General features: G+C 44.2%; 2 protein-coding genes across 2 annotated transcripts in view; both read left to right on the top strand.

Moving 5' to 3' along the window:
• Positions 1 to 1,268: 1,268 nt before the first annotated feature.
• On the top strand, positions 1,269 to 7,847 carry LOC125705368 (LIM and SH3 domain protein 1-like). The gene is made up of 5 exons (XM_048971911.1): positions 1,269 to 1,930; positions 2,112 to 2,207; positions 2,741 to 2,759; positions 4,041 to 4,095; positions 6,748 to 7,847. The coding sequence occupies exons 2-5, from the start codon at positions 2,195 to 2,197 to the stop codon at positions 6,904 to 6,906; spliced, it is 246 nt and encodes an 81-aa protein (XP_048827868.1). The 5' UTR covers positions 1,269 to 1,930; positions 2,112 to 2,194; the 3' UTR covers positions 6,907 to 7,847.
• A 6,302-nt stretch (positions 7,848 to 14,149) lies between these two features.
• Positions 14,150 to 25,650, top strand: part of LOC125705351 (uncharacterized) — an 89,981-nt gene continuing 78,480 nt past the window's right edge. Inside the window, exons 1-2 of the mRNA XM_048971883.1 lie at positions 14,150 to 14,359; positions 14,578 to 14,922. Of these exons, the coding sequence (XP_048827840.1) occupies positions 14,299 to 14,359; positions 14,578 to 14,922 (406 nt within the window). The 5' untranslated portion in view covers positions 14,150 to 14,298. The remainder of the gene's footprint in view (positions 14,360 to 14,577; positions 14,923 to 25,650) is intronic.

Below are 25,650 nucleotides of genomic sequence, written 5' to 3'. Positions count from 1 at the left end.
GCTTTTTACAAGAGCAGCTGCTCCCTGTGGCTCAGACACTGTTCCTTCATGATGTTCCCTTATTCCAAGATGATAATGCCCCCATACACACTGCTAAACACATTCAGGAGAGGTTTCATGAGCACCAGGATGATGTCAGATACCTTCCTTGGCCTCCCAGCCACCAGATCTTAACACCATTAAAGTTTTATGGGAAGTTCTGGAGCACAGTGTGTGAAGGCAATTCCCACCTCCTTAATGCTCCAAAGACCTGGAGACTTTTCTCTCTGAAGATCGGTCCAGTGTCCCACTGCACACATCAGGATCCCATGACCACATTGTATGAAGATCTGAACCTATTACTGCAGCTAAAGGAGGCCAAACTCATTATTAGCTCCTTGAGATTAATATACTGATGGTTCCATTATTTTGCCCACCCCCTGTAAGTTCCCACCCCTCAAAGATATAACAGCCAGAAGTAAACAGAGGGATAATGTTTAATGGGGCCTGTTGTATGTTATGTTTATTTAATCTGTTATTTTATGTGTTTTATTGCTTTTCAGATTTTGCCCAGAAAATCCTTCTGGGGATTTTCTTCCTGCTTCACCTGATATTAAGTTTCCTGTATGTAAGTCTGATTTTTGAACATGACAAAGGTAAGGAAAACCTTTAACTGTAATGAAACCATTTGATGGTGGTAGAGCTTTAACTGCCAATAATTTGGCAAATGACGTTTCTAAAATGTATTTTTAACCCAGGAATATATTTTGGGATGCTATTAACTATAATGCAATATAATCATTTCTAGTTTCAAAGCATTATTGAATTACACCCTGCTAATAAAGACATATCCTTTGATGTAATCACTACAAAACAGCTGTAAGCTGTAAAAAGGGCATTTCCAGTGATGGAATGATTTTGTTATTAAAATTGTTCTGTGTGTCTTCAGAGATGTATTTACTGATTTTATTGGTACAAGAAGTTGATCATTTTATGACTAACCTTTGTTGTATTAGAAACTGAAATTAACTGCAACTAATGCTGGCCACAGGACGACCTGTAAAGATGTTCGAGTTTGTGTTCATCTACATTATGACTGTCATATTGCTCTTTCGATTCTGGAAGCGGGAACATTTACTTGGTACATTTTAAAATTATTTTTTAAAAAACCTTTTTGAGAAGTTGTTTTAATATTTTGTTTCACAAACCCTCTTTTATATTTATAATAAGAGATTATGAATGTTTTCTTATTTTTTTTATTATTTTGCATTAAAAATGTTTAAGTTAATGAAAATGCCCAATGACAGATTTAGGGCTGTTTGAATGGATATATAGCACCATGACAAAGTATTTGCTCCCTTCCTGATTCCTTTTTTTATTTACTTATTTTTTATCACTTATTTGTCTCTGATCTCTGAAAAAAATAGCATAATACAAAAGACAACTTAAGTAAACATAACTCAGTTTTTAAATAACCATTTGGTTCAGCTGAAGGAAAAACATTCATCCATCCATCTATTTTCCAAACCGCTTATTGGCTTATTGGCTAAATGGAAACAATTATGTAGAGAAGATTTCTCCACAGTGATGCCAAAAAGGGGGCAATTATTTTGTTACGTGGCTGATATGGGTGTTGGTGAATATAAATATTTGTTTTTTTTCCCTCTTCCTTCAGTGAATTAAATGATCATTTAAAAATGGTGTTGTGTTCTTAGTATGTTCTTTATCTTATTCTAAATTTGTCTGGTTGTCAGACACAAGTGTGATGGATAAGCAAAAACAGAGGGAATCAGGGCAAATACTTCATCACAGTACTGTATGTAGCTATATGACTAATGCTTTTCTCTCTACCTTTCAGCCCAACCCTGTAAATATGTATATTTCTCAGGGGCTTTTACTCTCCCTCTCCTGAATTCTGTTCCTCTGGCTGTAGCATTAAAACTCAAAGCAGGTAAATACACTAGAACTTTGAGATGTTCTCCTGCAGTGTTACTATGTAAACTTAACCAAACAACTAAATTGTGCAAACCCTTTAGGAAATACTATATAGATTCCTGTGGTTTAATATCTGTCACTTACTGCTCATTTACTCTCCTCAGTTCTCAGTGATTTTTGTGATGATGTCATTTCAGACACAGGAAAACAATCATTGGATCTACAGCAGATTTTCGTGGTTTCTGGGTCTGTCTTCCTCTTTGGCTGGTTTGTTATACAGATGTTTGCATACTGTAAGTATAACAGAGATATGATGCATAACTTACGATAAAGGTTGAATTTGTGTACTGGGACTGGGAGCTTTCCAGCCATTGTTTACATCTCCACACTTAGTACTAAACCTAAATAAAAATAACTTTTGAAACCACATTGTTATTTATTGACGATAGCCATGGCTCAGGACATTTCATAACACTGCTGGTTTAATTCCTTTGAGGATATTTGGTCTGACTTTATGATTCTGTCATGGCCTCCTGGCCAGTAGGGGGCACTGAGGCTGTAATTGGGAGCTTACCATTCACAAAGGGACATGATATAATCATATCCTCAGTAATACAGTACATATGTCTATGTAATATACAAAACTTTCACTGTCAGTAATCATGTCAGTAATATAACAATTCTAAACATGCCAGTAGCCATTAGTTGTCATTGAACATGATCATTATTCATTACATATAATCTGGAAGCTACATTTGCTTATAAAAATATATGCCTTAGTATTTTGAGCTGCAATATAGTTAATTAAATCTTTTTTTTATTATAGGGTTGGCCAAAAAAGAAAAGTAAGTAGACTGTTCTTTCTACACAGTATATGTTTCTACAAGTAATGTTTTTCTGATAAATTGCTGAAATCTAGGGCTGCAACGATTCATCGAGTGACTCGAATAACTCGATTATAAAAAATGCTCAATGCAAATTCTTTGCTTCGATGCTTCGTGTAATCTGCACAACTATGTAATGCTTAGTGATCAGCGTGTTTCACTCGGAGGATTATTACTGTCGCACATTGTGCTTACGCTGCATTACGTGTAGCAGGTTTGATTTGATGGCGCGATGGAGGAAGACAGGGAAAATAGCGAGGAAATTCAGAGAAAAAGAAGAAAAATGTCTAAAGTTTGGGACCATTTCAAACAAAAGAAAAGCGAAAATATTGTACAGTGTGTCCATTATAAAACTGAAGCTTACCTTAGTCACCATGTAAACTACACAGAGCCCAAGCCGGGGGGTGTGAGGTGCCAGTGTTACCCACTGAGTCACCATGGAAACTACACAGAGCCCAAGCCGGGGGGTGTGAGGTGCCAGTGTTACCCACTGAGTCACCATGTAAACTACACAGAGCCCAAGTCAGGAGGTGTGAGGTACCAGTGTTACCCACTGAGTCACCATGTAAACTACACAGAGCCCAAGTCAGGAGGTGTGAGGTACCAGTGTTACCCACTGAGTCACCATGCAAACTACACAGAGCCCAAGTCGGGGGGTGTGAGGTGCCAGTGTTACCCACTGAGTCACCATGCAAACTACACAGAGCCCAAGTCAGGAGGTGTGAGGTACCAGTGTTACCCACTGAGTCACCATGTAAACTACACAGAGCCCAAGTCAGGAGGTGTGAGGTACCAGTGTTACCCACTGAGTCACCATGTAAACTACATAGAGCCCAAGCCGGGGGGTGTGAGGTGCCAGTGTTACCCACTGAGTCACCATGTAAACTACACAGAGCCCAAGCCGGGGGGTGTGAGGTGTCAGTGTTACCCACTGAGTCACCATGTAAACTACACAGAGCCCAAGCCGGGGGGTGTGAGGTGTCAGTGTTACCCACTGAGTCACCATGTAAACTACACAGAGCCCAAGCCGGGGGGTGTGAGGTGTCAGTGTTACCCACTGAGTCACCATGTAAACTACACAGAGCCCAAGCCGGGGGGTGTGAGGTGCCAGTGTTACCCACTGAGTCACCATGTAAACTACACAGAGCCCAAGCCGGGGAGTGTGACATTTTTCCCTCTTTTATATAAAATGTGATCCTCTGACGAAGCTAAGTTGTAATAACTTTATTATCTTTTCCTTAGAATAAGAAAAGAATTGGGTTTGGTTGAGAGAAAGCAAGATCCTGAGCTGGAGCAGGTAGGTGCCCAAGATTCATCAGCCTCTCTGGTTGGTGTCCTGGGGCCTGTTTCTCTACATCAGTCTGACCATCTTCCCTCAGATTATTATACATAATTGTGTCTGTAGCAGAGCTGTGTTCCTTGTGCTCTTCCTCTATCCCTGTAAGTATGGGGTCGGATTTGCTGATCAGTTAAATGGTTAATCTTAAAAGGGAAATACTGTTCTGCAAAGCAAGCACTGTTTGTAGAAACACAACCTTAAAGTGATAAAGTAGATTAGAAGAACAGCTTAGGTTGTTAGAATGAAAGGAAGTTGGTTTACTTGGTTGCAGAGTGGGGGGGGGGGGGGGGGGGGGGTTGGCTTGGGGTTGTAGGTCTCTGTTGGGTAGCAGGCCTTCTTTAGCAGGACGGGATTCTTTACTGGGCTTTGGGTGGTCTGGGGATTTCTTCATGTTTTCTGGAGGGATTCTCACCAGGCTGCTCTGAGGTGCCAGGTTTTATGGACTAAAGTTCATGAATAGGGGTGACCAGGAATCCAACACCTGAACCAATGGCTGGCCATCTAGTTGGCGAGCTTTCGGAGGGGTGTCCGTGACAGTCCTTTTGGTATTTATAACTAGACTGATGCCACCTTACCGATGATTTTCATTAAACTGGTGTAACTTTTGATACATAGACTTTGATGGTAACCATTGATCAGATTTGAAATCAGGAGTAATTTCCATCAGTTTGACACCAAACATGCCATACCAGCCTGGCGGGTCACACCTCATACCATCTGTATTAATTAATTAACAATTGCTTGCATGGTGTATGTTACTGATTCACATCGGAATGTGGTATAGGTGTTTTGTGTTGCACATCAACAGATGTTACCACTTTGGGTAAGTTGTACAGATATTACACTATATATTCACATCCAAACAGCACATCTTAACTCTAGATAGGTGTGGCCGTTAGTTTAATTCAATACCAATTTAAATTGTATATCTGAAACCACATAGTTTGGTTGGTGTTGCTTATTCCAATGATCTGCTCTTCAGGATTGATAATATACACATTAATTCTGTTTTTTTATGCAGAATAGTAGAGGACAAAGAAGTGCTAATGGACCACAAAGATCAGATAAGGGCCAACAGAGGAATGCGAAGGGGGGGGGGGTTATTAAACAAAGAAAAAAAGAACCTCCCATAATTAGGAGACAAACTGGTTACATTATTTAACTTTCACGATTCCTCTGGTGTAACCATGAGAGCATGTATGCAGGGGTAGCTATTCATGCAGTATATATTTATCCATATTTATATAATGGTTCAAGTGAGAAGGGTAAGATAGGTGAAATCACAGTGGCACACAAAACACTATGATTGTCTGAGGACACAAACAAACATGAGCTATATGGATATTGAGACTAGCAATAATAAGTAAACACATATGCAGGGCATACAGCAGGTAAATTTAAAAGAAACTTCCTTTAGGATTTTGGGTGAGTCTGTGGTTTGTAAGGCAGGATGGATGTGGAGGGGGTTATGTGCCAAGTCGAGGGACCCCTGTCCTTGCGGTCCATTCTGTTGTCCGTATGTCCCTAAATCTTTGGGCTGTTAAAGATGTAAAACTGGCCTCCCTTGTTATCTCTCTCTCTCTCTCTCTCTCTGTGTGTGTGTGTGTGTGTGTGTGTGTGTGTGTACGGGATCACAGACCCTCCTTTGGTGCCTAGACCAACGAGTATCTCTCATACCAGGCTAGATCTTGTCTCAGGCAACCTGGAATCTCAGTTTTATCAAAACAGTAGCATTTAGTGCTCTGATAACCAAAGTTAATACGCATAAAGCCACGTTTATACAGATTACTGACTTTTGGGCATCACAATATGCATCTGATTAATATCATCAGCATACTACTGATCTGCTTATTGAATTGTGGAGAAAAAACTTACTGTATGGTGCCCTGCAATGACATACAGATTTAAAATAAAAAAACTAATAAAATAACTTAATAAAATTAACTTAAATTGATTGGTCAATTAGAATTTCTACAGGAAAATGAACTGTTTAGATGCATCAACAAATTGGAAAAATAGATTAATTCGTAGAAAAATACTTGCTAGTGTCAGCCCTATATTATTATACTGTCTGTGGAGTCTGTGGATCCCCTTGGTGCATTTTGATGAAATTGGCATATTGATAGAGGACAGTCCAAAGTATCCCGACCTCAGATTTGGGGTCAATCTATTCATTTCAGTAGTGCTACAAACAGACCATATTTTAAGGGACATTTTTGATTAAAGCTTTTGAACCATTTGTCCTAGGGTTGTTTTTCCCCTGAGTCCATCTTTATTCGAAGGCACCCACTTGTGTTAAAGTCCACCATATTGGATTTTCTGCCATACAGAATTTTATAGAAAAACCTACTTTTGCAAACTAGTCCTAGGGCGTTGACCATGTTGCTACCAAATTTTGTAAGCAACAAAGCAACATCTACAAAGGGTAGCAACAAAAAGTTATTCAAAGTATTTTACTAGGGCAAATGATATGGCTGCTTCCATCCACTGAATTTTGATGGCAAACCACAAAAAAGGATGTGAGGTCATATCTCAGCATTGCTTTGACATATCAAATCTGCATGCATGTTTAACTGTGGTACCTGGTACTCTGTCTGTATGTGTATGCAGGAGCGGTATCGGGCCCTGTATGACAACACTGCAGCAGAAGAGGATGAAGTGTCCTTTCAGCACGGCGACATGATCCTGGATGTGCAGCAGATTGACGAGGGCTGGACATATGGGCATGTGGAGCGCACAGGCCAGCAGGGCATAGTGCCTGGCCAGTAAAATAACAGTATGAGGTGAAGAGCTGGGTGGGGATCGGTGTCCTTGGCTTTGGATAAACTGATGCGTCAGTGCTGTCACTCTAGCCTTACACTAGAGTGCTGATGTTCAGGGAGTCCCCATGCCTGTGTTCCCGCCTGTCTCTCCCTCTTTCTCATGCTGCTAAAGCCAGATCTGCCGGAGCCTAGATGAATATTGCACTCAATCATTTTGCTTGCACTGCCTCTAGTTTCCTCAACTCTGGCTAATACACTATTTTCTTACTTCCTCCCCCACCCCCACTACAGTAGATGCAGATGCAAGGTATCAGCAGAGCATGTAGTCACAGGAACTCAACTGGAATTCAACTGGAATTCAACTGGCCCGATTAAAGTTCTGATCTGACCTGCAAGAAATTTTGCATATCGAATGAACTCGAATCCCTCCAAAAAACTGTTTCCGTAGGGGGTGTACAGTATCATGCGAAATCTCTTCTGCTGTCTGAATTCCCTCTGCCTGTGTTGTTAGGCTGATGAAGCAATCGCACTGATGCAGTTTGAGGGCACCCTGTACATTTCAGGATACCCCATACTTTCAAGTTCACCCTTTCCATTGCAGCAAGAGTTCACATATCAGTAAAATATGATTAGAAATGTTTTGCAAAAAGTGTGGTTTTATTATTACTAAGAAATTGTTTACATTTAGATTGCTGCTACAACTAACGTTTTATTAGATTATTAATATTTATATCACTCTATAGCTATATGTTTTATTTGTCCTACTTATATAAAATATGTTCATAAATGTTTTTTAAAGGTGTGTTTTTATTAATACAATATCGTTTACCTTTAATTTCATAGTATAACCAACATGTCATGTTAGATTATCATTGTATATACAGATCATATATTCAGATATGTTTTCTTAACCAGCAGGATTTTATTACCTTAATAAATCCACATATTGAGCTCAAATGGTGATTATGTTTTATTGATTATAAATCTATATTTAGCTCCTCATACAATCTGTCACGCCCACAGGGGCGGGACGTACCAGCAGCAGGGATCATCTCTGATTCTTAAGCGGATCAAAAGCAACTGACGTTGCGAAGTATTGTTGCCATAGTTATGTGCCTTACTGAGCGTTTCTTTGTTCATTGTCTTCCCCGTTATCCCTGCCTCCTGCGTCCTGCCTGCCTTGCCTGTCTGCTCCCACCTGCCCTGCCTGTCTTCTCCTGCAATCCCAACCCGTCTCCACTGCTCGTTCTCCCCTCTTGTCATCTTGTCCTGTGCCTGCTCGTGGGACTGACCTTTCGACTCCCTGCATCCGACCCGACTACGATTTTGGCTTGTGGATTTGGCATTGGTTGTACCTGGTTATAGAAGTGGGGGCGGCATGGTGGTGCAGTGGTTAGCACTGTTGCCTCACACCTCTGAGACCCGGGTTCGAGTCTCAGCCTGGGTCACATGTGTGCGGAGTTTGCATGTTCTCCCCATGTCGTCGTGGGGTTTCCTTCGGGTACTCCAGTTTCCCCCCACAGTCCAAAAACATGCTGAGGCTAATATCATAATAAATAAATAAATAATAAATATTAATGATGTGTTATGATGGCCGTAGCCCGGGTGATCGCTCAGGTAAGCGAGCGGACAAAGAGCAGGCAGGCAAGCAGGCAGAATACGGGGTAAACTAGGGATTTATTTGAAGGATGGGACGGAACAGCTAGCACGGACATCTACTAACATCAATGACAGACAATGAACTGAGGCAAAACAGGGACTGAAATAGACAAGACAGAGGAAAACAACAAGGTACAGCTGGGTACCATCGGGGAAGCACACGTGGATAATCAGGGGGGCGTGGCACACACGAGGATCGTACGAGCTGGGCGTGACATGATGTTGGCACGTATAAAAAGAAACTGGAGTGCCCTGAAAGCTTTTTTTGACAGTAAAGCGAGACAGAGAAAGAAAATTTTAAAGTCGACATCGCCGGGTTTGCTGAACACTCTTTATGAAATAGCTTTGAACCACTAGCTTGTCACAAGCTAACACCCCATAAAAATGCTGTGCCGTCCATCAGTTTCTGCTAAGGATATTGGATAGCTCCAGGGTGTTCATGACTAGTAGTAATCGTACAAGACGTTTCTCTTTTGGTTAATCTCGATTATATTCCCAAATGATGCGTAAACTATCAATGCCACAGTCCTGGCCAGCGGCTGGCGGAACCTCATCTCCAGGCGCATATTTCCGCTTTTAACCATGGAGAGATGCTGATTGCATCCTTCGTCCGGTGACAAGTTAAAGGTATACAATGTATAACCGATTTTGTACTCGCTTCTGTCAACAGCAAAAAAGCTCGTTTTTCAAATGTCTCCCTGTGGCCAGAACCAAACTGTAATACTCAACGGCCACGTTTCCTCGGATAAAATCCGTTTGAAAGAGTTTAGCGGGATACTGCTGGCATTGACATAAAGTGCTACAAATTCAGCACCGTAATTTTGAAAATTGAAGGGGTTTCAATCGTACTCGCCCATAAAACCTGTTATCTATAAGTCCGATGACAACGGTTTTAGGCAGCTGTCCTAGAAACAAATTTTCTTGCACGCAGACCCGGCTGCCCTCCGCCACGCTGAATGTTTTCATGCAGACTCTCTCGATCGGGTATTTCGCATTGGCTGTCAGCAAGGCGCTCGCGTGACCCAGTTTGACAGCCATTGACACAGCAAACTTTTTTAACAAAGAGGGACACCGATACTATTTTGAACGAGTACTGTTCAGCGGCATCTCCGCTCATAAGGCAAAACTCATCATTGTTTTCGAACAATTTTAATTTTGACATCGACCCCATTTAGCATTAACCACTCCTGAAAAAATATGTCAGAGTGTATTGGGCCCATGAAATCGAAAACGCTGTTTTTTGCTGAAAATGCGGCTCTTTTCTCTAATCCGTTGCTATCGCCATCAGGATCTGTTTCATTCATAGCCCTGGAGCTGTCTTTGAACAACAACCCGCAGGTAAACTGCGTAAAGACTGCATGGATAGCATAAAGACACTATAATTAAGCAGGCACTATATCATCGCTCTGTAAGGGTAAGTGTTGCTAGATTGACTCACCAGACGGTCTCCCAGTAACACAGTAACACAAAATTGACATGACAGGGTAATTTATGACACCCACCCACATTATGCACCTGCGTCAATGTTTGCCCCGTTAGCATGTTGTTGAGATCTAGATAATCTTCCCCATTACCAGCGATAAAAAACTCCAGAGGTCCATTATCTGTTAAGGCCAAGAGTGGTGGCACTTCCACGTATATATTCTTATCATGCTTGTGTGTTCTGATTTCTGATTTCATACACAGGGCGGCATGGTGGTGCAGTGTTTAGCACTGTTGCCTCACACCTCTGGGACCTGGTTCCGATTACATGTGTGTAAAGTTTGCATGTTCTCCCCATGTCGTCGTGGGGTTTCCTCCGGGTACTCCGGTTTCCCCCCACAGTCCAAAAACATGCTGAGGCTAATTGGACTTGCTAAATTGCCCATAGGTGTGTTTGTGTGAGTGAATGGTGTGTGAGTGTGCCCTGCAATGGGCTGGCCCCCCATCCTGGGTTGCTCCCTGCCTCGTGTCCATTGCTTTTGGGATAGGCAACAGACCCCCCGCGACCCAGTAGGATAAGCGGTTTGGAAAATGGATGGATGGATGGATGTCTGCAGGATTCGGAGCTGATGGTTTTTCACCAATCTTCTGAAATACATCAGGAACAAACCCCAGCATCCGTACATGGTTACCTTTCGCTTTAAAGGCCATGTGTGGTGGTCAAACCATATTCACTTTGTTTTTTATCATGCTATAGTCAAGTTTTAGTTTTGAAATTCCTAGAGCATCATTCGTCTCACTGATTAGTTTTTCCAATATCTCTGTAATGCCCCACCTTTAGCTTGTATTGCAGGGTTGGCGGTACTGACAATCCACCGGTCACATAAAATAAGGTGTCTTCTTCTACCAGCATATCCTATGTACAGTACGTGGGTGATGTATTTCCATTAATCCTACTTCCCATTTAACATTCAGATCAATCGGCTTGGCTAGTTTTGTCGTGTAGTTTGATATGGTATTGTGCGGGAAAACATCCATAGACGCATTGCTTGGGAGCGTGACATAAAAACCACTTTCCTCCATAGCTGCTTTTGATGGAACTGCCTGCCACAAACACATGCCATCGCACTTATACTTATATGTATGTCAACTACTTGGTTAGCAGGATCCCAGCTCTTAAATTTGTCAGACCATCCCAGCCATTTCACTAAAAACATTTTTTTACCACGCTGCGTTTTTTTTGCAATGATTTTCTCAACTTTGAAGTTTTTGTCTTTGTCTAATCTGATCTTTTGTAGCTCTTCGGTGTAAAATGTCCCCTGTATGATTTCGCCGTCATAATCTTTTAACTTATACACCAGTGGTATTTTAGGTAGACGTTCAGCAACTTTAAAATATTCGTCAGTAAAAGTTTGCTCATATTCTTTGAGGAAAACACAGAAGTCTGAAGGATCTATAGTGTTTAATTTGGTATGTTTTGCCCACAGTCCCAAGTTTGACAGATCCTGCTGGACCACCAAGTGCGTTGTTTTAGCAGTTACCAGATTATGGGTGATCAGATGCAGTTCTTTTTATATGAAGAGTTGAGGGACTTTGTTGGCCAGTAGGGTTGGGCGATGTCTACCTAACTGGCAAATGACGATGTCTACAGTGAAACATTCTGATGGACGATGACATCAGGGTGGGGGTGCGGTTGGGTCATCCTGATAAGGTACTATACATTTTTCTTATTGCATTATTAATGACTATTCTTACACTCATTAAGTACTTAATAATAATCCATCCATCCATCCATTCATTTTCCAAACTGCTTATCCTACTGGGTCGCGGGGGGGTCCGGTGCCTATCCCGGAAGCAATGGGCACGAGGCTGGGAACAACCCAGGAAGGGGGACCAGCCCATCGCAGGGCACACTCACACACCATTCACTCACACATGCATTCCTACGGGCAATTTAGTATCTCCAATTAGCCTCAGCATGTTTTTGGACTGTGGGGGGGAAACCGCAGTACCCGGAGGAAACCCCATTACGACATGGGGAGAACATGCAAACTCCACACACATGTGACCCAGGCGGAGACTCGAACCCGGCTCCCAGAGGTGTGAGGCAACAGTGCTAACCACTGCACCACCATGCCGCTCCCACTTAATAATAATGTATCACTAATTCTATTTTTTGCACATTTGAGCCCATTCAGTGATCAGTGTGTTTCACTCAGAGGATTATTACTTTCGCACAGTGTGCTTATGCTGCATTACATGTAGCAAGTTTCATTTGATGGCGCAATGGAGGAAGGCAGGGAGAGTAGTGAGGAAAGTCAGAGAAAAAGACGAAAAATGTCTAAAGTTTGGGACCATTTCAAACAAAAGAAAAGCGAAAATACTGTACAGTGTGTCCATTGTAAAACCGAATTTGCTTACCACAATAGCACAACAGCAATGATTCAACATCTCAACAGAAAGCACCCAGTCTATGCAACCAGTACACAGAGCGGAACCAGTATAAGGTAAGTGCGAGTGTTTCACTCACATTTGAGACTAAAATAGACCTGCTATAGAAACGTATTTCTGGACATTTGTGTGAATAAAGTAAGTATAACAAGATTCAGCCCAAACAGCCCCTATTTTTCCTCAATAGAAACATTGATAAGACGTAGTGAAAATGATGCTGTCGTACAGTAGTTTAATTAAGATGGAGCTGGAGCCCGTCTGTATATTAGGAGCAAAGAGACGGTTCCGTTACAGAGATGGTGAACTCAGGTGGAGTGACGGAAAACAACAGCAGTGCTTGTAATCGATACTAAACCTTTACTGGTGAAGAGCTGGCAAGAGTCTTTAACCAAACCAGCTTTTCAACAAGCTGAAAGGTGAAGAAAAGTGATGTTTTCAGCTGCTCCCATCCACCTCCGTTTGTCTTCCACACCAGCAAGGCTACAGTAAAGCTATACAAGTTTAACACACACATGAACATGCAAACACCATTCCTACCTCATCCACACTGTAAACAAAAAATAAAAAATCCATGAAAAAACGGAAAATGTACTAGCAGAACATTACCGGCACATTTTCCGTTAAGTTAACGAACTCTTCCTTCAAGTCTCAAGGAAAATATTGTAAATTCACAGTTTTCCACAGTTTGTTGTTCCAAGGAATATTTGTTAAATAATAGTTTATTTTGATTTTTAATTCTTCATTCTGCGAATTCAGATTTGTTTGTGTAATAAATGGTGTTGCCAACAAAACTACTAAAAGTAATTTGAGAATATCTACTCTGCAAGCGACTTTACCTGACTAAATCTAAGCCTACTGAATGTGAGGTGATCTCTTGGATACACATATTACTCCAAGTTGAACTCATGCAGGTATTTTTTGTAGCATGTATTTATTTCATTACTTATTTCATAACCATATTTATTAATATAAATTTGAACAAAATGGGATTCCGTAGTTTTACCAATGCAGGGAACTCCTGTTGCTTAAACATCAACACAAAAACCAAAGCCTAGTAGGCAGACGTAGGTCACTTTCCCAAAATTCTGCAGCAGTGCTACATGTTGCCAGTAGCTCTACATTTTCTCCCTTTGTACCTGTATAGCGCCTGCCTGCAGCACCAAAGGACTCCACGAGACGCCTGTCTCACCCTAACAGCACCTGTCTCTCTCCTCTCCTCCTCTTCCGTTTGCCTCATCATAAACTCTTCATATTCTGTGTTATGATTTATTCTAAAGTGTTTGACCAGGTTTGTGGTCTTGCCACATATGTCACAAACCGCGTCTTGGTTGTTTGTGGAGCTGAAACAGCTCCATACATGATTCCGCTTACACACAGCCATTGTTGTCAACTGAGTGAGTAAGCACATCCACGTGCTGCGATGCCTGCACATTTATACATTCGTATTTCGCATATGACTATGACTGGCAGAAGAAGAAGTAGATCCTATAAACTGGGTATCATTTAGACGATCCTGGTCGTACAGTTACTTTCCATTGTGTTCCTGTTAAACTACACATTTACCCCAAATTCCTAAAATATCGATATTTTATTATGAGAATCGATTCTAGAGCATAAATATCTGGTATCTGAAGTATCGATATTTCAGTATCGATCCGCATACCACTACTTTACCATGCTCGTGGTGAGCGTGATTCAGCTTCTGGTGTAAACTGAAAGAGGAAATATAGTCAGAAATGCACATTTCCTGTAAGGATATAACGGCGTTACCATGCATATTGGTCGTTTATAAAAAAAAAAAAAAGAAAATATATGGCTACATTTGCCTATCATAGAAACAGTTATTAGTATAAGAACAAAGGTGGCGATGCAGATCAAAAGTTGTATCGTTATTTTGACCGTGTTCAAGATTGTCGTAATCTTTGACGGTATGTACATTTAAAGACAGTTTCATGTGTCTGGTACCTCGTATAATAATGTTGAAGAAGTTTAATTGAGTACGTTGTCCTTATTTTGTGTGTACTAATTATTATACAAATATTTGCTTACCCAATATTCAAGTAACTGCGTTGCAATGTATGTTCTGTGCTTATTATTTAATGCTTTGAGGCATTAAGTGATTTTATATCTCTTATCCCTGTGGCAGGTTTCCTGCTACTCGGCTCTGCTGGTCCTCTAACAGCCCGGCTGGGAGGAGCTGTACTGCTGCCCTGCTTTGTGGACAGACCCCTGCCTTTGGAGGAGCTGGAGGTGGACTGGAGAAGGACTGATTCAGACACCATCGTGCACCTATTCCAGGGGGGTCAGAGCAGACCTGAATCACAGGGGGACGCCTACAGGGGCAGAACCCACTTCTTCTCTCAGGAAATCCCCAAAGGCAACTTCTCTCTGCTGCTTGAGGAAGTGAGGACTGCAGATGCAGGAGTGTACAAGTGTGTGGTTTATACAGAGCAGGAGCAACGTGAAACATGGGTGGAAATACGGGAAGTAGGTAAGTGAGCTTTTCTGATTTATGGCTTAAGATACATGGACCCAGAGGCATAGGTTTCTTATTAACATTGGGGGAGGCGAGTTTATCAGGGTCAGAGTTGTGACGCCACGTCTGTAATGGTGCTGTGCACAGTTTTTTTTATTCTTAGAGTATTGCTGCTACAATCACTATATATAAAGTGAAATTCATCTTTGCTCTTTTTTATATTCATCTTCACCTACATGGCAGTTTGAGTGCGGTAATGTCCCGCATTATATACGCTGAATTTGCGGGAATTATTAAAATCACGCACAAATCGCGAGATTCCAACACGAATGTCAGACCATGTACTATGGAGAAATGACCTCAGCTCAGGGTCCACTAGTCAGCCCAGTTGGGATCCTTTCTCTTCAGCCAAATCCAGTTACTGCTTTGCTCAACAGCTTCTGATAGTGACCAGACGCTTAGACAGAAGACCTGCCCTCGTACACCCGTCTCCTTCACAAGCCTACTTGTTGCCGTGGCTACAAACCCTCTACATCCTACCTCTCCTGGGAACTGCTGGGTACTTCAGCCTCGGTGATCTGCCTCGGCTGCTGTGTCTGCATACCTCAGAATCTGTGTTCATACGCAGATGTCTTTCTACCCCCCCCCCATTCTGAATTATCTCTGTCCATCTCTTTAGCTTATTATTTTGTAGATGAACAAAACATTCTTTAACCTTACAGACACCATAGAACATTGTATAGAAATGCTTTATTATGTATGTAGCACCCTTTCCCTGGACACTGCAGTTATAGGAAAGGGGCCCTGGGTACGTCCCACACCGGCCTGCCGTTTCTGTCGCCCTCTTTACCATGCAAAACTCTAAGAAAACACGATTAACAACCGACTGAATGCAAACACCCAGAAGTTTTAATAAAAGAGAAATATATATGTATAATAAATCAACCAAAGCAATGCAATATATATATATATATATATATATATATATATATATATATATATATCCCAACCCCAATGATTACAAATAACTTACAAATTACAAATATATTTTCAAAACACAAAAATTAACATGCCGCCCCGTGTCCATGGAATAAGACAGAAAGGAAAATGGAGAAAAAAATCGTTGCAGGCCTGTTTCGGTGCTTTGGCGCAGTGAGTCGGCGCTTGTTCGGTGCCGGAGGAACCCCAAGCTTCTCCGGTAACTTGGGCCGCTGTCCGGATTGTCTCCTTCGAGGCAGCTCCTGGGAGTAGGCTCTCAGATAAGCCGGTCCATCCCCTTTTCCTTTTTCAGTTACTGGAAACTGTCCGTCGCCTGTGTACACACTCTTCACCTTGCTCCTCCGGTGTCCTCCTTTTTCTGACCCACCTTTCCCACCGTTATTCTCCTCCCCTCTCACATGACCAGAGACACATCCGTCCGAAACAAAATTTAACCCCATAAATTCTGGGGTAACCCAAATTGTATATTTACAATTTACAAAATGTATATTTTATTATGTTCATATCTGCATAACATATTAAATTGATTCTTTCGATCCATGGCCCACAATACGTGGAACAAAGGGCTTAAATGCTCTAATGTAAACACTTCCAGGTAGAAGCCAGCATGAACCAAATACTGTGACCAAAAGGAGATTCATCCATCCATCCATCCATCTTCCCAAACCGCTTATCCTACTGGGTCACGGGGCGTCCAGAGCCTATCCCGGCAGCAATGGACACGAGGCAGGGAACAGCCCAAGATGCCATCGCAGGGCACACTCACACACCATCCACTCACACATGCACACCTATGGGCAATTTAGTAACTCCAATTAGCCTCAGCATATTTTTGGACTGTGGGGGGAAACCGGAGTACCCGGGGGGAAACCCCACGACGACATGGGGAGAACATGCAAACTCTATACACATGTGAACCAGGCAGAGACTCGAACCCGGGTCCCAGAGGTGTGAGGCAGCAGTGCTAACCACTGCACCACCATGCCGCCCTATGGAGATTCACTTAAGCTTAATATAAAATTACATCTGAAAATAATGACAATTCTATTTATATTTAACCATTAAAAGGCATGATGTGCCTTTATATTTGCATTGGTTTTCATTACTTGACCATATCCAAGCAAAAGTCCAAGTGTAACTGGAGCTTCCTGCTTGTACTCTGTGCTTGGAGTAGTCAGTTGTGTGTGTGTGTGTGTATGGGGGGGCAAACAACATTTAGCCATTCGAGGTTTGGAACATTTACATCCAAAAATAAAAACAGCATCAGTGAGTATGATCCCCAAACCAACGAGCCAGCGACCCAGCAGCCCACTCAGTGGTGCCAGTCTGGCACAATGACAGAAGGTATGGAAAACAGTGTCACGCTCACTACAGAACAAACACTGAGACACAACATCAGCATTAAACCGAGATTACAGCATTAAACAAAACTGTTGGTGGGCATTATGCAGTGCAGGATTCTCCACTGGAGGTCCCCTGAACGTTTGGGAAGCCGTCTCTTATAGAGGAGCTTCCATGACGGCAAAAACTCCCCTGGAGCATCCAAATGGGCCTCCACTTCGTATCCGGCCTCCCTTTCAGGTCATGAAAGAAAAAAGACTTAACGGCAGCATGGTACAGGAGTTTCCTCCCTGCCAGGCAGAACCGGATGTCCCGCAAGAACCGAAAAGAAAGGATGTGACCAGTGTCACTGTGATCAACAGCTACCAACGGGGTAACACACTGTTCTGGGAAGGAAGGGCAGGTCGCACCTCGACCCGGAACCCACTGTAAATATTCCTGAAAGGTTGGACGGAAAGAACCTTCAAGTGCATGCAAAAGGTGCCCAAGCACCCTCACAGACCGGAACCCCACTCGGGTAACAAGTGAGGCAGGTGACAAAAAGTGTCCAGACTCAGCATTTAAAACATGTTTAACCCTTGTGACCCCCAACTCCACAAGTATCTTATGAACCGAGGGAGTAAGTTTCAGCCGCGAGGAAAAAAAGGAATTACGAAACAGTGGTTCCTCAAGGCCATAATGGTCATTCTCCATCCATGCCACCCGGAACAAGCGCCAAGCGTTCAGCACTGCAGCATAAAAACCACTCACTCCAATAAGCGGAAATGCATCTCCAGAAAGTAAAAACAGTTGTTTATCATATGCAAGGCCTCCGCAGCTGCGGAGCAGGGCGAGGGCCACATGCATCCACGGCAGGTGTTCAGTGCTGTAAAGCAGTGTCTGTGCCCACTGGAGCCTCATCCCCCTGACCTCGCTCAGCAGATGAACAAGGCCCTGCCCTCCTTCAAACACTGGCAAATGAAGAATCCCCGAAGGGAGCCAGTGGTACCCATTCCAGAAGATATCAGTAAACCTCTTTTGGACCTGATGCAGCAGGTCCATCGGAGGATCCAGCACCATGAGTCGGTGCCACATCATGGAGGCAGTCAAATTGTTAATCACCAGCACTCTCCCTCGATATGAGAGCTGTGGCGAGATCCACCGCCAACGCTGAAGTCGTCCAGTAATCTTGTCAACCAATCTGCTCCAATTCTTGTCCATGAAACGCTCAGTTCCCAGGTAGAGACCCAGCAGTCTGATACCATCCTTGCCCCATACACACTGCTGTGGCAGCTGAGGAGGGCCCCGTCCGGACCATTGGCCCAGCAGGTAAGTGGCGCTTTTGCTCCAGTTGACGCGAGCGGAAGAGGCACGTTGGAAGTCGCCAAGAAGTGCTGTAAGCACCTCCATATCCGTGTTGGACCTGATAAAAACAGTGACGTCATCTGCATAAGCAGTAAGTGTAACAGTCACTCCTCCCCCAAGGCTGATGCCAGGTACCGGTGCTCCCTGGAGACGCCTTCGAAAAGCCTGAAGCAGCGGCTCCACCGCCAGTGAGTACAGCAGCCCAGACAACCCACAGCCCTGCCGTATCCCTCTGGTGACAGGAAAAGGCCTGGTGAGAGAGCCATTAATGGTCAGGAGGCTCCACACATTGGTGTACAAGAGTCTAATATAGGAAACAATCTTTGGACCAAAACCAAAAGCTCGAAGGGTCTTAAACAGAAAGGTGTGGTCCACTCTGTCAAATGCCTTTTCCTGATCTAAGGAGACCAGACCTACATCCAAACCTCGTTCTGACACAAAGGACAAAAGGTCTCTCACTAAAAAAAGGTTATCAAAAATTGAACGCCCTGGTACACAGTAAGACTGATCACAGTGAATGATCGTTGAAACGCATTTTTTCAGCCGGTTAGTCAGAACTTTAGACAAAATCTTATAATCCACACCGAGAAGCGAGACCGGCCGCCAGTTCTTCAGAAGTCCCAGATCCCCCTTCTTGGGCAGCAGCGTTAGAACAGCCCTCCGGCAGCTGGATGGAAGAAGGCCCACATCAACACTTTCTTGAAAAATACAGAACAAATCTTCACCAATCAGGGGCCAGAAACATTTATAAAATTCCGCGGTCAGTCCGTCCAGACCTGGTGCTTTCCCGACTGACTGCTCGTGGACAGCAGCAGTAAGTTCTGTCAGAGTCAAAGGCTCTTCCAGCTCATCTCTGTCTGCGACTGAAAGACTTGGTAAGTCCCGAAGAAACTGATCAGCCACTGTCTGATCACAGGCCTCAGCACAGAACAGGTTCTCATAAAAGGCTATTGAGTGTTGTAAAATCTCGTGCTTGTCAAACGTACTATGCCCATCGGGGAGGATCAAGTGGCGAAAAGGCTCTCTCTCTACCCTGTGCTTCTCCAACCCAAAAAAATATGCGGTGGGGGCGTCCATATCAGTCTCCTTCGTATAGCGGGCCCGGGCTCCAGCTGCAGCCCCTCTCTCCACCAGAAGGTCTTTCAACAGGAGTCGGTTCCTCTGCAGGGCCTCAGCATCTCCCACCCTTCCATGCTCTGCTCCTGTGCACAGCTGCAAGATCTCATCCTCCTTTTAAACCGGTTCTGTAGTTCAGTCTGGAAATATGCAGCATAGTTCTGGCAGAAGAGCTTAATTTGCACTTTTCCGACATCCCACCATTGACTGAGGGAACCAGGGTGAGGTTCCTCGTGATTCCTGTCGAGCACGTGCTCCAGAGTAGAATTAAAATCTCCAGCCACAACAACAACGCTCTCCTGTGACAGTGTCTCTAAGAACGTGTTTAACTCTGTAAAAAAGGCCACCCGTTCTGAGCCTGCATTTGGTGCATACACATTAATAAACGAGAACAACAGTTCATGCAGGTAAAGCTGAACACACAGGAGCCTCCCAGGTACAACTTCTGTAACCACCGGTCGCAGGACTGGGACCCTCTGTGAGAACAGCAGAGCGACCCCAGCACTGACAGAAGAGCCATGACTAAAAACAACCTGGCCGCCCCAGTCAGCCCGCCACTGAGCCTGGGTCCCCTCATCACTGTGAGTCTCTTGTAAAAACACAACATCTACCTTTTTTACAGCAATATAATCAAACAACGCAGCTCTTTTAGTAGCATTGCGAACCTGTTAATATTTAGCGAGCCAAAAATCAACGAAGCCACAAAAAAAGAGTTAATAAAGGACAAAAAAAAACAAAAACATAGAACATAAACCCACTGTACTGCTAGTGGTGGCGTAACACACTCCTAACAGTGCTCATCAGTTTCTTCAATATGTACCGCTTCTGTTTATCAAGCTCGTCAAAAGTACATTTCCTCATCGCCATCGTACATGAAGCTAAAAACAGTTTCAAATTAGGAAAATAGGACTCTATCTTGGGTTTTCTCTGGCCTTTAGTGCTGTCCAGAAAGAAAATGAAGTAAACCTTGGTCCTACCAACAGGGGTGCTGGAGTCCATGGAGGCCTGTGAGTCCTCCAAGTCATCAGCCAAACTCTCCACGTCCTCATAATCTTTATCAGAATCCAGTAAGTGCAGGTCCAGCTCAGGCTCGGGATGTTCCGCTGCGGTGTGTCTACAGGTGGGTCAGTGGCAGGCTCAGCAGGTGCGGAGTCACTCACTACGCTGCCGCCAGCAGGCCCTGCTGCGTCCGGGCCAGGCTCCTCTGTCAGCCCGCCGTCCCGGCGTGGCTCGGGAGCGGGGGGGGGGTAGTGACTACGGGTGGGGGGATGTCGTCCTCCCGGTCTCCATGGTCTGAGTCCAAGTCCATTACTACAGTATCGGCGCCCCGCGGTGCTCGGTGTCCCGCACCAGCGCCGGGGCCTCGCGCCCCTCCCCACGCTCCCCCGGGGGGAGCTCTCCCCGCGGGCAGGCCTGCCGCACATGCCCAAAAGCACCGCACGCAAAACACTTCACACTCTCGGAGCTGATAAAAATCATATAAGCTTTCCCCTCCACCGTGATCTTAACAGACGCATCCAGGACCTCCTGCGGTGCATTAAGAATCATAAATGTTTGCCGCCTAAAAGACGCCTGAATTCTGCATTTTTGCAGCCGAGAGGAATCATCCTAATCGGGCTCACCAACTTCCCGTAGCGCCCCAGAATATTGGACAGCAGTTCATTTCAATAAAAGGGTGGACATTAGATAAAACAACTTTTTGTGACGGGTTTGATAAAGGCAATACCTGTAAAAATTCATTTTTAACGTTGAGACCATTTTCCACGAGGTCATCAACCATGGAAACGTCATTTAAAAAAATCACAATAGCTTTGTTCATTCGGGAAGCTAAAACAACATTAGCGGCTCCAACTACTCCGCCTACCGCGAGCAGACAGTCCTCCACCGAGACGGCGGGATCAGGAACACAATTAAAACCGTGCCTGAGACTCAGACACGAAAAACTGTCCTCACTGTCAGCGGCCATGCCTGCACCGCACCCCGACCGGAGTCAGTGAGAAAAAAAAATAAAACACACTATCAGTAGTAAACTAAACTAAAAATAAACGAAAAAAAGAAAAAGTGGGGAAAAACCCACAGTTACTCACCCACACCCTCACACCACGCTCCTACCGCCCAGGCGATCACGCATGCGTTCCAAACACATGTGACCCAGTTCAGGCAGTAATGTCACACCTTCCCTGCGGGCGGTTCGGGCAGTAATGTTACACCTTCCCTGCGGGCGGTTCGGGCAGTAATGTCACACCTTCCCTGCAGACAGTTCGGGCAGTAATGTCACACCTTCCCTGCGGGCAGTTCGGGCAGTAATGTCACACCTTCCCTGCGGGCAGTTCGGGCAGTAATGTCACACCTTCCCTGTGGGCAGTTCGGGCAGTAATGTCACACCTTCCCTGCGGGCAGTTCGGGCAGTAATGTCACACCTTCCCTTCGGGCAGTTCAGGCAGTAATGTCACACTTTCCCTGCGGGCAGTTCAGGCAGTAATGTCACACCTTCCCTGCGGGCAGTTCAGGCAGTAATGTCACACTTTCCCTGCGGGCGGTTCGGGCAGTAATGTCACACCTTCCCTGCGGGCAGTTCAGGCAGTAATGTCACACCTTCCCTGCGGGCAGTTCGGGCAGTAATGTCACACTTTCCCTGCGGGCGGTTCGGGCAGTAATGTCACACCTTCCCTGCATGCAGTTCAGGCAGTAATGTCACACTTTCCCTGCGGGCGGTTCGGGCAGCAATGTCACACCTTCCCTGCGGGCAGTTCGGGCAGTAATGTCACACCTTCCCTGCATGCAGTTCAGGCAGTAATGTCACACTTTCCCTGCGGGCGGTTCGAGCAGTAATGTCACACCTTCCCTGCGGACAGTTCAGGCAGTAATGTCACACCTTCCCTGCATGCAGTTCAGGCAGTAATGTCACACTTTCCCTGCGGGCGGTTCGGGCAGTAATGTCACACCTTCCCTGCGGGCAGTTCAGGCAGTAATGTCACACCTTCCCTGCATGCAGTTCAGGCAGTAATGTCACACTTTCCCTGCAGGCGGTTCGGGCAGTAATGTCACACCTTCCCTGCGGGCAGTTCAGGCAGTAATGTCACACTTTCCCTGCGGGCGGTTCGGGCAGTAATGTTACACCTTCCCTGCGGGCAGTTCGGGCAGTAATGTCACACCTTCCCTGCGGGCAGTTCAGGCAGTAATGTCACACTTTCCCTGCGGGCGGTTCGGGCAGTAATGTTACACCTTCCCTGCAGGCAGTTCAGGCAGTAATGTCACACCTTCCCTGCGGGCAGTTCAGGCAGTAATGTCACACTTTCCCTGCGGGCAGTTCGGGCAGTAATGTTACACCTTCCCTGCGGGCGGTTCGGGCAGTAATGTCACACCTTCCCTGCGGGCAGTTCGGGCAGTAATGTCACACTTTCCCTGCGGGCGGTTCGGGCAGTAATGTTACACCTTCCCTGCGGGCGGTTCGGGCAGTAATGTCACACCTTCCCTGCGGGCAGTTCGGGCAGTAATGTTACACCTTCCCTGCGGGCGGTTCGGGCAGTAATGTCACACCTTCCCTGCGGGCAGTTCAGGCAGTAATGTTACACCTTCCCTGCGGGCAGTTCAGGCAGTAATGTTACACTTTCCCTGCGGGCGGTTCGGGCAGTAATGTTACACCTTCCCTGCAGGCGGTTCGGGCAGTAATGTCACACCTTCCCTGCGGGCGGTTCGGGCAGTAATGTCACACCTTCCCTGCGGCGGTTCGGGCAGTAATGTCACACTTTCCCTGCGGGCAGTTCAGGCAGTAATGTCACACTTTCCCTGCATGCAGTTCAGGCAGTAATGTCACACCTTCCCTGCGGCGGTTCGGGCAGTAATGTCACACTTTCCCTGCATGCAGTTCAGGCAGTAATGTTACACCTTCCCTGCGGGCAGTTCGGGCAGTAATGTTACATCTTCCCTGCAGACAGTTCGGGCAGTAATGTTACACCTTCCCTGCCCACTTAACACCAGTGCAGTGCAGGTCGCTTCCACCTTTGTTTGCAAAGTCAGTTTGTTCATGGTTTTATAAATATCTTTTAATGCTTTTTCTCTTTAAGGAGCTTCCTTCCACTATATTACTGTTCATGATACATGCTCTGCTCTTATGTTCTTATACCAGTTCATGAGTCTGAGTTCCAACTTTCCCTCTAATATGCCAGTAGATAAGACCACGAGAGCATGACTTAGAGTTCATAAATAGTGCAAACATAAAATATGACAATGTCCATGTACCCCTCCTATTTCTCTGGTCATAAGCCCCTACTGCACTTTATTATAGTCTATTGTGTGAAATACTGCCCACCCACCCAAAATTGCCCCCCCAACCTGAGCAGTCTAGATCGGGGCCTTTTGTTTGTTTTGTTTGTCTCATTTTCTGGTAAACACACACATACTATTACTGAAACTGCACAGATATGTACTTTTCTCAAAGTGGTAAGAAGTCACCCGAATCGTGTTCAGTTAATCGAAAGCCTGATGAAGTTCTGAAGGTGAACTTCGCTAAATGAGTCCCCCTACAGGCGCATTCACGTCATTGCATTCGGCTGCGCAGCATTTAAGGTGGACCGGAAAATCCCAATAAGGAGCTGCGAATAAAGAGCCAACTTTGTACGCAAGTCTGGAAGTGTCTGCCAGCCGGTATGAAGGGTGTTTTGTGACAATATTCTATAAATAAATATGTCACTAAAAGGATTATTTAAATTATTCATAAACATGTCATTTAAATGATTATTGAATTACAATTTAAATTGTCATGTAAATGATTATTTAATTACTTAAATCGTCATTTAAATTATTTAAAAACTCTTATCGGCTGTTCTTTAAATGCTTGTTTAAAAGATTTATATGATACCAGCAACCATTAATACCCAGAGGGAAATTCAGTTCTCATAGCAGGCAGGTATATTTAAATTAAACAATAAAATTTCAATAAAATACAATACAATAAAAGAATAAAATGAGAATAAATAAAATAGGATACAGTAAAATACTGAAATCGGATAGTACGACAGACAAGGTGCAAAGATGCAATTAGGATATGCAGGAATTTGAGGTTCAAGGTAAAGCCAATAGACCTAACTAGTCCAGTTTGGTCATTGCAGGTGTGTCATGGACTGTTGAGTTATAGAGTCTAATAGCACTGGGTAGGAATGACTTCCTGCATCGTTCCTTAATGCGGCAGGTTGAATGAGTCGGTTGTTGAAGCTACTCCTGAGTTTCTCTACTGTTTTATTTGGGGGGGGGGGTGAGAGACATTGCCCATAATTGCCAGCAGCTTCGCCAGTATTCTGCCCCTGGCCCCCTCCTCCACACTGACAAGCTTGGAGCCAATAGCAGACTCAGGCTCCCTAATGAGTTTGTTCAGTCTGCTGCCTTCCTTTGCTTTGATGCTCCCCAGATGTTTGCTAACAACAGTAACTCGGGTTAGAACCTGATTTAGGATAAAGCCATTACAGATGAACAGATCCTAGGTTATTGTTCCTATCCTAAATGTGACAGGAAATGTGTATTACACAAGCTTCCTAACCGCCAAAATCTTAAGTAAACTCTCCTAACTTTTGGATAACTATACATCCCTGATCATGACAGAATGATAAAGAAATATATATATTTCAGTTTTTTTTTTTTAAATCTTGTTTTTATGGAAAAAAAGCTGGCAGGTGGGTTTGCCAGAATAATTCTGTAAAAAACACGGCAAACCATAATAATCATTATGGAACAATGTGTAAATTCAGCAGGATAAAAATGTACAAAGTACAAAATTACAGTTTAAACCAATAAAACGCATTTAACACATCGGTGAGCCACTGTTATTTAGCACCCAGGGAGTAGTGTATGGGAATGGTACCATGCTGACTGGGGATTCAAACCAACAACCTTCCAATCACAAACACACCACCTTACCCATTAGATCCACAGCCATTATTTGGTAGA

The sequence above is a fragment of the Brienomyrus brachyistius genome, chromosome 12, assembly GCF_023856365.1.
Source record: "Brienomyrus brachyistius isolate T26 chromosome 12, BBRACH_0.4, whole genome shotgun sequence".
Taxonomy (NCBI): Eukaryota; Metazoa; Chordata; class Actinopteri; order Osteoglossiformes; family Mormyridae; genus Brienomyrus; species Brienomyrus brachyistius.
The sequence above is the reverse complement of the archived record's forward strand: the minus strand, read 5'-3'. Positions and strand labels throughout refer to the sequence as shown.

Excerpts from the sequence above, each read along its gene's own strand:
- LOC125705368 (XM_048971911.1), top strand. Across the intron at positions 4,096-6,747 it reads AAGATCCTGAGCTGGAGCAG|GAGCGGTATCGGGCCCTGTA; the intron begins GTAGGTGCCCAA and ends ATGTGTATGCAG.